The sequence below is a fragment of the Marmota flaviventris genome, chromosome 1, assembly GCF_047511675.1.
Source record: "Marmota flaviventris isolate mMarFla1 chromosome 1, mMarFla1.hap1, whole genome shotgun sequence".
In the NCBI taxonomy this organism is placed as follows: Eukaryota; Metazoa; Chordata; class Mammalia; order Rodentia; family Sciuridae; genus Marmota; species Marmota flaviventris.
The window spans coordinates 94726578-94738124 of record NC_092498.1 but is presented as its reverse complement, the minus strand read 5'-3'; the positions used below and the strand labels follow the sequence as shown (position 1 = coordinate 94738124).

The window sequence follows — 11547 nt, the reverse complement described above, 5'->3', positions numbered from 1 at the left end:
ATATATATATACCCAGAAGACATTTAGCTGATCCATAATTTTTTAAATAAGAAATGCAGTTGCAAACCCCTGTAAGGCAGGAGCCTGTCTCACAGTGGCCCCACAACATAGGCTCGTCTGCTCTTCTGAGTTTCAGCTGAGATTTTCAGGGGGCTTTTGTCACCATTGTTTCTCAGAGCAATCCAGGACAAGGGTTGGTGGGGATGTGACTGTAGGGAACATCTGTCTGCCCATTATTTAAGGAAAACCCTACCGGGAAAAATAGGCAGAATTGTGTGCTTCCTCTTCACCTTCCAAAACTCCATGATATGAGGGAGTCAAACATAGTTAGTTCAGAAGAAAAATATTTGCATGTATGTATATATGGTACACCTGGGAGACAGTTGACTCCCAATGTCTCATTCTCTCCCTTTTTTAAAAACACTGTTTTTTGTTTTGTTTTGTTTTTGCTTAGCACATTGCCAACCAAATAAAGACTACATATCCCAACTTCTCTTGCAGTCAGAAGTGACATAAATTTATTTCCCAGCATCTAGAAATGTTAGAGGAGATATTTGCAGGAGGGAGACTCCTCATAAGGGAAGGTGTGAGCTCTACTGACTTTCCTAGGCTTCCTTCTGCTAAAGGCCTGGAACATAGATATGATGGCGGAGCTCTAGCAGTCATTTTAGACCTTTAACTATCTTGTAGATGCAAGTCAGTTCTAGAATAGTGGAAGAGGAAATGAGGAGCTTGGATCCTTAAGGACATCCTGGGACTACCATACTGACCCTGAACTGCCAACTTTTAGATTTTTTTTTATCTAAAAGTTAATGGATGAATGAATGAACTTCCTAGTTGCTTAAGTTATATTTGCTTTGTTTTATTCTGTTATGTGCATTCAGACTTAACTTTACACCTTGGAGGTGGAGGTAAGAGTGATTTAAACCTCCTGGGTCCCCAGTTTATAGGATGTGGGAGTCTGAAGTCCTCCACGCTTGTGCACTTGTTTCTGCCTTCCTTCTTAACTCTGCCCTCCTTTGATCATGAACGTCAGGCCCTCATTGGTGTCCACAAAAGTCCATTCAGAATCTGGGCACACTACCATATCTCCCGCACGTAGCCAGCAAACTGACCCCCGCACCCCCCATCAAACCGTCCTGTTAGCACTGGTCTTTTTGCCAACTGCCTCGTAGCACTTCTCTCATGGCTCTTTAGGCAGGAAGAACCCAGTGTCTCCCCCGTTTCTGCTTCCCCTTCTCTCTCTCCTTCCTCTACTTCTCATGTCCAAATTCGTCTGCCTGACTCATGAAAAGCTATTTGCACAGCTCCTTTCCCCAACCATCAGTACCCAGCAGACAAAGGAACTTCTACTTCAGAGACTTCACCCTCTTTAGAAGGTGGTTGTAGTTACAAATGACATAATTTTTCTGAGGTATGTTTCTGGAAAATTGAATAAAAGTGTCCTAAGACTTTTATTCTTAGTAGGTGTAAATGTACTCCCCCAAATCTCGAGCATCTCAAAATGCAGAAATGAGTGGGTATGGAACGGGTGGGGGTTGGGGAAGGAGACTTGGCTGCTCTGGTTACTTTGCAAGCTTTGGCATCTACTGCAGCGATAATAAGGCATGCAGGACCACTGGTTTATTTTCTGGTGCATGGTTCTTCCTTTGTAAGTAACCAGTGTACTTCTTAGGAGATGGGTTCCCAGGTTTTTACCAGTAACAGTACCCATGCTTGATGTCTTTTTTGAGCCTGTTCAGTAAGACCTCACCTTCCAAGCATGAAAATCACTTCCACCTATTGAAAACCTATGATGTCATTTCTCTGGAGTTTTCTGGATTCTAACCTTGTATGCATGTGACTTCATTACTAAAACAAATCCATTTAAGTGTTCTGAGATAATATATTATGTGAAACATTAAAACCCAATGTCACTTGAGAAAGATAATATTAATTCATTGTTAGCTTTGACATTTTTAATTTCTTTTAAATTGACACATAGTAATTGTACACATTTATGGGGTACAGTGTGACATTTCTATACATATATACAATTTATAATGATGAGGTCAGAATAATTGGTGTGAATATCCCCTTGGACATTTCTCACTGTTGGTTTTAAATTTATCTAGCATTTAACTTAGTTTTTTTTTCCACACATGATGTCTCTTTAATTTTCACAATTTTTCTATAATATTACATTATATACCCCATTTTATAGTTAAATCAACTGGTATTCAGAAACCGAGAGTAGCTAGCCCTAGGCACACAGCGACTGTGGTAGAATCATGATGACAATGTATGTCGTCCTCTCCTAACCTTGGAATTCTTTCTTGTCGTGGACTAACTTACCATTTCCTTAGCAGAGGAAGGCTAGCCTAGAGCTGGCATCCTTGAGCGGAGAGGAGCATGTCCATGAAGGGCCTGGGTTTGCCAGGTTGGAATGGATTAGTGCAGAAGACAATCCTAAGAAGCCTCCAGAAGCAAGGAGAAGACAGAAGGAACTTAGGCATTAGAAAAAGGAGCAAGCCAAGACTCAGGGCACCTCTGTGACAGTGCCAGCTTTTACTGTCACCAGGTCTTTTTCTTTTCTTAATTTTTTTTTTTTCTGATTAAGGAACTTGCTGTGAATGAGATGGTAGAGGCCAATGCAGGTCAAGAAGTAATCAGGAAGTGGATTCGGACTAAACAAGCCAAAACCGCAGGTGAACATTTAGGGACCATAAATCCTCAGCCTCCCACTGCAGAGAGAAAGGCTGCAGTCAGAATCTGAGCTCTGTGCGTGAAGTAACAAAGTGCTTCCAGGAAGAAATCTCATCCTCCAGAAAAGATTTTGAGAAAATCAAAATTGGAGCGGCTGACAGCAAGATTCCTCTGGGGACTCTTACAGGGTCCGGCTGGTGGTTACAAAGCACAGGTGGGTGCAGGGCTTTTCAGCAGGCTGTTCAGAGATCCTAAGTTACTTCTATTCATTATTCAATTTACAAAGGCTGCCCTGTCCAGCAGATGACATCAGCCAGCATGAGCACACCTGTGCAAATGGAAGGACCCCACTGTGGTGACAGAGATGAGAGACCAAGATTCCATGTGCACATGCCTTGGTCTGGTTCTCAGTATCAGCTGGCAAAGTCACATCCCAACATCTCTAAGGAAGCCCTGCCCAATAAGAATCACACTCCAGGCATGAAAAAGCACTTCCATTTATTGAAAACCTACTATGTGTCAGGTGTTACCAAGACACACCATTGGGAAATAGATCATCTTATCTCCCTTTCCAACTGGGAAATCTCACTGCTGGGAGCAGTAAGGGACTGGTTCAATGTTGTACAGCTAAACCAGTGACATTCACTTGGCCAATCCAAAATCTGAGCATGACAGATTTTGTCAGGGCTCACCATCCTTGGAATAGTTGTAGGTGGGACTGATTGGCTCACATACACATGAAAAAGGGCACAAAATTGGTGAACAGCCTGCAGCAAGAAAATCCCCACACTTCAAGATTTCCCAGACCTGTACAGCTATACAACTAGACCAGGAGATACTCTGGAGGCCCAGAGCCTGTGCCAGATGCTCTTTTAGAAGCCCTTGGAAGATGCCTCACCAATCTCTGGCAGGACAAAGTAGACCATGCATTCCTAGAATTACACAGGGCACAGAGAAGATGTTTGGTAACTGCTGTCTCCTTAATGACAATACCATTTCTCCACGTAGTATTGCTTGATCTGCAATCACCATGAGTGCCTTCAAATTCTCTAGAAGCCTGGCCTGGGGCACAGGTTCATCACACTCCCACTGAGAAAATAGCCAGAGCTTCCATTTACTAAACACTTCTTCCCAGGCAGGCTGCTTTCTAAGTTGGATATATCATCTACCTGAGTCCTTCCAGCAACCCTATGAAGCAGGTATTTTATTTTACATAGGGACGTATCATATTCTATATAGGGATATTATTATCCTTATAAAAGAGGAAACAGAAGGAAGACAGTTTATGTCACTGGTCTAATACGTGACTTGGAAATAAACAGGAGGTATGAGATGGCCTTCTGTCTTATTCACATGGCCCTTCTGTCTTATTCACTCTATTGTCCAGTCTTCCCAGGAAGCCTCTGGAAATTCTCCAAACTCCACTCCTGTGATGGTTGCCTTAAGCAGCAGCATCTTAGCCTCAGAGGAAGTCACAGTTTGTGGGAGACCAAGAACATTCAGATATCCATAGCATTCATTGGCCCAACCTATGCTGGGGGCATAATGAGAGAAACACCCCAATGTGTGCCATCTGTGCTACAGACTTGGGAATTTTAGCCTCATTGACATCTGTAAGACCAATGCCTTCCCAAGAAATCTTCAAGCCATAAAAATTGGTACTTCTAATACCTTGGAAAGGATACAATTCTAGAACTTTATCTGCTATTTAAAATGCTATTCTTTTTTTTTAAATGCTACCAATTTAATTAGCATTCATAGTATTTCAAATCTGTATTAAGTTTTCCTTCAACCCTAAGCAGGGAGAAAAAGAATTGCATGATTTCTCACACTTATATAGACTGTAATACTTTGACCTTGTCCTCCAATCTTATGTGAAAATGGCATATGACTGCTGTATCCTATTTTAGAACAAAGTATTCAGATTATATGTCTTTTCTTTATCTCTGATCTTTCAAAGATTTTTTTTTTCTCCCTGAAAAAACAGTATTCAGTTCTCACCTTCAAAGCAGAAAATCAGGCTCTTAAAAATGAACAAATATCCACAGGTGGGAAATGTAAATGCACTTTGAAATTCTGGAGAAAAAGATGCATCCAGCACAATAAATATGAGTTGATGAATTCTGACACTTTTTTTCCTCACTCAATTTTAAATCCAGTCCTGCTGACTGGCTGCCCATCATTTTCTGCACACCAGATGAAAGACCTTGAGAAAATTTGATCCTTCAAGGAATAATCTTCAACTTCTTTAGAGGACAGTGACTACTTGATCAGAATATCCTTTAAAAACAAAAGAAGGAGCCCAGCCTCACCACATAAAGCCATTTAAAGCACAGCTAAGCTTCGGATATAACAAATTATAATTTCCACACTCTGTGGGCACTGCCGATCATAAATTGCTGAAGAGTTGTATGTTTGTTGTGTAGCATTTTTCATCTTCATGATTGGTTTTACTTTTGTTTTGTTTTGCAAGAATGAAAGGGGAAGGGCCTCCCAGCCAACTCAACAGAAGGACTCTGACAGGCTCAAGGCTCCTGTGGTTTAAGGTCACCCACTGCAGCTAGGGAGTACGGAAGTGCTGTTGCCTATACTGTGCAACTTCGGTTTTCCCTTTTCCTGCTGCATTCAGCTAAGAGGAACTGCAAACCAAGGACTCCTTTCAACTCTCCCCAGCCCCAGGTCCACGTGGCTTTCTCAGCCTCTTGAAATAGCAAGTTGGGGACCTGTGAGTGTTTGTGCATGCTTTTTGTTTGCATTACACTCTGAAAAGTGTGTATGTGTATGTTGGGAGAGCAAAGTAGAGAGAACAAGAGGAGGAGAGAAAGACTGATTCTGCAGACTGAGCTTCAGCATCCACTAATCAGCAGCCTCTGCAGCCAAGTGGTCACTCAGAGTGCACAGCTTGGAGATGAACTCCCCCTGGAAAGCCCTCCTAGCAGCTCCGCTGCTCCTTCTCCTGTCCCTTCACTCCTGGGCCTCTGCAGTGTCCTATATTGACCAGCACAGCACCAGTCACTCCAATGGCCACACCTGTGTAGGTATGTAAATACTTTTTATATTTTTTATGTGAACAAATCAATGGTTTATAATGCTTTTCTTGCAAAGGTCTTTCTTGTTTAATGACATAATACATGTGAGATTCAAAATAAGTCACTGAAAACCTCACAGACATAGACAAATATTGAGTCTAAGGATAAGCATTCACACTATATGCCTCTATGTGCAAAGAAGTGTGATAATATAGTTGCTGATTTGAATTAGTCATTAAAGTCTTCTGCTTTGTTTGTGATTGGATTTTTTTTCTCTTGGTTACACAACTGTAATAGCCTGACATTCTTACTCTTTTTCATGCGCATTGACCTAAGACATCTGAGTTAGTTTTTCTGCCCACCTTCTCTTCTCCTTGCCTATTCCTTAATGACTGTGAAATCTTGAGTAAGTTACTTAACCCTCCCCATGCCTCTGTGTCTTTATCATTGAAACAGAGATAATAATACCTATATCATGGGGATTTGGGAATACTGTGAGATTTGAAATGTTCATGTAAAATTTTTATATTTGTACACATTAAAGACTCAACTATCTTAGCTTCCTTCAGTCTCTCAGGGAATCCAGACTTGGTGGTCAAATGAACACTTCAAATGAGATTAGCATCTGACTTTTTGATTCATTTTACTGAAGGTTTTATTTCCTAGTTTTTTTTAGAAAAAAAATTTGTTTTGATTTGGGATTTTTGGTTTATTTTGTAAGAGAGTTGGAGGTAGGGTCAGACTTTTGATATATATATTTTACCTGGGGCCTCCATAACAATGGTGGAAGTTTAGATGAAACAGTACATGGAGCCACCAAAGGTTCAGAACTGAGTAGTAGTTATTCAGTAAGCTAATATTAAAATAGAATCCTGAGACTGAGGATAGAGCTCAGTTGGTAGAGTAATTGCTTCACGTTCACAAGGACTTGGGTTCAATCCCCAGTACCACCACCAAAAAAAAAAAAAAAAAAAATATATATATATATATATATATATATATAAAATTTTGGCTTGAAAATTCAGAAAAAGAAGTCTGGGCATAAGTATGGTGGCCTTACTCTTGCTACAGATGGAAAATAGGGATGCAGATTCTGACACTCATGAATTCCCTCTGGAAACTGTATAGGAAAATAGCTGAATTAATCCTGCTTTTCCAAAACTCAAGATCTCTGATAATTATAGTTGTTAGGGAACACCTCTACTTCTAAAATCTTTAAATTAAAACCCAAAGATCCAAAATCCCTGGGAATCTATTTTCCAGAAACCTAGAAGCAGACGTCTAAGGCCTCTTGGAACCACGCCTGGGAGATCATCCTCCCTCAGGATTTCTTCTTCTTAAGTCGTTATTTACTAACATTCTATTTGCTCTAAGTCAAACCTTAAAGCCTATCAAATGGAAATATTCTTGAAAAAGGCTCAAGTAAAATCAGTTCTACATCCAGGCTGGTTGCTAATTCAATCTTTGGATTTAGTCTAGTTATCTACCTGAGCTCCTCTGGTCTCCATCTTGGCAAAATGGACATGAAATACTTATTCCTTCCCCTGCTTCATTCCTAATGAGGCCACAGAGAGTTGGCAGGAGGTGTTGAGGGCATTCCAGGATGGGTTGTTTTGCTCTTCTTCTGGTGCCTAACAAATTAAAATAATAACCATTTTGTTTATGTTTTTGTGAGTCAGGAATTTGTTCGGAGTCTGGCTGGTGATTCTTATGCTCCATGCATGGGTGACCAAGGTGACTAGGTGGAATTCATATGGCAGATCCATGGGTTTGGGACTCCACAAAACAGCTTCATTTATATTTTGGCACCTTGGGGATGGGATATGGCTAGAAGGTTGGTTCATTGGGGAATGGACATCAGAGTGCCTACCCATGGCAGTGCCAGTGTAGCTCAAGGATCCCAGAGAAAGCATTGCAAAGGACAGGAACTAGAAGCCACCAGTCTCTCAAGGTTTGGATCTAGAAACTGGCATGTCTGCCATTCCATTTCTCCCACAACTCACAATTTCAGGCTAATTCTGCTTGGGTGACTTACTTTGGTGACTTTGGGTGATAAAGGTGGGTTGAGAGAAGTCCATTCAAGTGGTTAACATTTACTGAGTACTGACTATGCACTAAGCCAGGTTCTAAAAATAGTCCAAACTGGTGTCTCAGTGATTGAAGTTGGTTCCATGGGGAACTTCACTCAAATTTGTGTTCAGGGGAACTTTTCAAGGACTGTTCTTGGATGGAGAAGAAAGAGAGAGAGGCCTGACACACACCATAAAGTTCACTATTTTAAAGTTTAAAAATAAAGTAGTTTTTAGCATATTCATGTGTTGTGCATTGATTATCAAGATCTAATTCCAGAACATTTCATTGCCCCAAAACAATGCCAGTTATTACTTTCTCCACGTATCACTCAAATAAATCCTAAGCAGACTTTCTAAGACATATGAAAACTCCATATTAAACATTTTGAGGAGCTGACAAATTATTTTCTAGAGTAGTGGTACCAATTTACATTTTCCCAGCTATCTATGAATGTAGTAATTTCTTCATATTCATGATTAACCATCTTTTTTTGCTTAGAGCTATGCTAGTGGCTAGTGGAATAGGACCTCATTGTGATTTTGCTTTGTGCTTCCCAGATGATAATGATATTGAACATCTTTTCATATGCTTACAGGCAACTTGCATATTTTCTCTGAAGAAATGTCGACTTTTGTCCATTTTTTAATTGGGTTGTCTTTTTGTTATTGAATTGTGAGGTTCTTTATATATTCCAGGCATAAGTCCTTTATCAAGTATACAACTTGTAAATATTTCCTTCCGTTCTGTGAATTAACTCCTCTTTCATGATAAGAGCCTTTCAAGAACAAACTTTTATAATTTTGATGATGTCCTATTTAGTTTTTTCTTCTCTTGTGCTTTTGATGTTATATCTAAGAATCATTTGTTTGTTTGTCTGTGGTGCTGGGGATTGAACCCAGGGCCTTGTGCATGTGAGGCAAGCATTCTACCAACTGAGCTATATCCCCAGCCCATAAGACTCATTTTTTAAATGGTGGTTGCTATTATTTTTTCCTCTTACATCCATTTTTTTAATCTTATTTCCCAGACATTGAATCCCTAACCACCATTTTGGCAAACAGGAGTGTAATACCTAGGCTTGCAAATAAGAAGAATCAAATGGGGTTTGGAAATGAAGCTCCATAGTAGAGTGTGTGTTTAGCATGCATGAGACCCTGGATTCCATCCCCATCACATAAAACATAAAAATAAACAAATAAAAGGAGAAAACTTTTTTACTGAGAATGTGAGAAAGAAAGTTTGAAGTCAAAAATAGTTAGACCTAAATATCAAGCCAGGAGCCAAAAAATGATGACTACCAAGAATCCAGGGAGTTCTTACTCCCAGACTATCAGCACTGGCTCCTCTCTGTCCTGCAGATGAGCTGTTTTTATTACTATCCACACTTTCATGCCAATTCATTCCCACAGTTCTGAGTTTGCATGTGATGGCACAGCCCTCACAGAGCCGGCCCACCTTCTCTTGTCAATTCTAACTTCCCAGCAGAGAGAATCTGGGAGAAGTGTTCATATCACTGAATAAGAGGTAGATGGGAGTGAGAAGAGCTCAAGGGACATATATGGCTCCTCAAAATGGGTTGAGAGGGTGTGACTGAAGAGATTCTCTAAAAGAACCACCACAAAAGTTACCAGGATATTGAGTCAACATCCCATGACAAATAACCAATCCCAGCTCCAGTCCCAGAGAAGATTTGCAGTGGGGAACCAACCAGCAAACCTGAGGACATGGTCTTGAATATATGCCAACATCAGAACTAAGCTTTGGAAATCCCAGTTCCCCAGTCTCCTCTTTTTATAAGCAACAAACTAGTCATCCCATTTGGTCACTAAACAAGTGCTGATTCAACAGTGCTTGGGCGGGTTTTGCCTTTCTGCCATTTTTCAAATGTCATGGAATCAATAAGGCAAGTTCACTTTTGTAAAGCATTATTTTCTTTACATGGATGATTTATGGGAAGTTAATCCTTATGGTTTCTCGGTCATTGGCATTTAAATTAATCCATCCAGTTTGGGATATTTTAAAATGCTTGGGAATTTTTTTAAAGGGTTAAAAACACATCCCCCCCCCCCGATTCCTTTTATGTTAAATATATAAAATGTCTTTACAGTCAGGTTATACCTCTCTCCAGCCACGTATCCCACACAGAGTAGTCAGAAATGACTCTAGGGCTTGAGTGATAAAGAGAAAAAGGTGGTCTATAGTTTCAAGCACATGCAAGTGAAAAAAGACAGTGTCTCTGCTAAAAATAGGAAAGATTTAAACAGACCCAGCACAGAAGGGTGCAAATTTATGATCACAATTTAGATAGAAATTTCGCTTTCTCTATTTTCTGTAAGTGAACACTTGTTCATAAGACACTGTTTCTGTGATAGTAGAAAACATTTCATCTTGCCATTTATGTGTTTAAGTGTATTTTCCTCTGGATAACTCAGGTTCTCTTCCTCCCCTCCTCTGAGGGTGGACCTCTCTCCTGAGACAGAGCAGAGCATCACCCTGACATTCACAGTTCTTGGTCTTTGGGGAGGGCTCTGTCCCCACCCCCTCAGCTCCTACAGTCATATATGAGGCATTATGGCTGCTGGACTCCTCTCAGTAGAGAAATCTGGATAGTCTCCTCCAACAGTGTTGACCGGTCCACTCACCTCCACCCTCTATGGCCTTATAGGTAGATCCTCGAGGTCCAGACAGATCACCTGATTGCCTGTCTGCAACCTCTACACTTGCTCTTCACTTTGACAGTTTCCTTACACACTCTCTTCTCTACAATCTTCTATGTTTACTTTTAAATTATCCTTGAATTTAACTCCAACCTTAGCACAAGTGGTACTTTCCCGATCATCTGAAGTTATCACACTCCATCTGCTTGGGTTTTTTTTCCTTGATTGTCTTGGGGCCAAAACCCTGAAAAGAAAGACCACAAAAACACTGCAGAGGTGAGAAGGTCTGTGACTGGGCAAAATCAGAAGCATCCAGGAAGACAGCATGCTGTTCTTCATGAAGAAAGTAAATGATTCTTTTCTTTCTGTAAATGTTCTGTACTGTGGGAAAGAAAACAAGAGAAAAGTACAGAGTGTTAAGCAGAGTAAAAGACCTATTAAGTTATAATATGCCATCTCGGTATCTGTATAACTATCTTCTTAGCTAGAATGAACACTCAAACGTTTGTTTACAGGGATGATATGATTAACTCTGAATGGCAACGTTACTGGTGATTTTTATTTTCTTTTCAGTGCTTTTTTGAATTTTCCATAGTTTGCTGTGGAAGCAATAGGAAGGCATGAAGTTTAAGAGCGATAAAACTTGGGCTCTTTTTAGAGTCAGATGGCCTGGGTTTGAACCCTGGCTTTGCTGTCCTATTTATATTGGGGACATAACTTTATCTGCACCTACTTTCCCTAATCTGCAAATTGAGAATGACACATGGTGATGTGAAGGTCTGAACAAGTAAATACACATGGTAGTCTGAGAACTGTGCTGGGTCCATCCTGAAGTACTCAAAGGGGTTATGATTATCTATTCTTTTGGAAATCAGGACAGAAATGTATAGAAATTTTGTTCTAGAAGTCCCAAAATTAAATCTATTGCAAATTAAAGAGTTCTGAGTAACTGAATGATTACATGCCAATCTACATCTTGTGTAAATACAAATTCAGAGAAGATTCCTTTATAAATAGATTTCATAGTGTCTTAGTTTGGCATTGTTATATAACAAATTACCACACGCTTATCAACTTCAATCAACACAAATTTATTATCTCCC

General features: G+C 40.1%; 1 protein-coding gene across 2 annotated transcripts in view; it reads left to right on the top strand.

Annotated features, from left to right (window-relative positions):
* The first annotated feature begins 5308 nt into the window (after positions 1-5308).
* Positions 5309-11547, top strand: part of Aoah (acyloxyacyl hydrolase) — a 214424-nt gene continuing 208185 nt past the window's right edge. Inside the window, exon 1 of one of the 2 annotated variants that reach the window (XM_027939630.2) lies at positions 5309-5723. In XM_027939630.2, coding sequence (XP_027795431.2) covers positions 5594-5723 — 130 coding nt within the window. In that variant the 5' untranslated portion in view covers positions 5309-5593. The remainder of the gene's footprint in view (positions 5724-11547) is intronic. The other variant, XM_027939631.2, reaches the window with a different exon arrangement.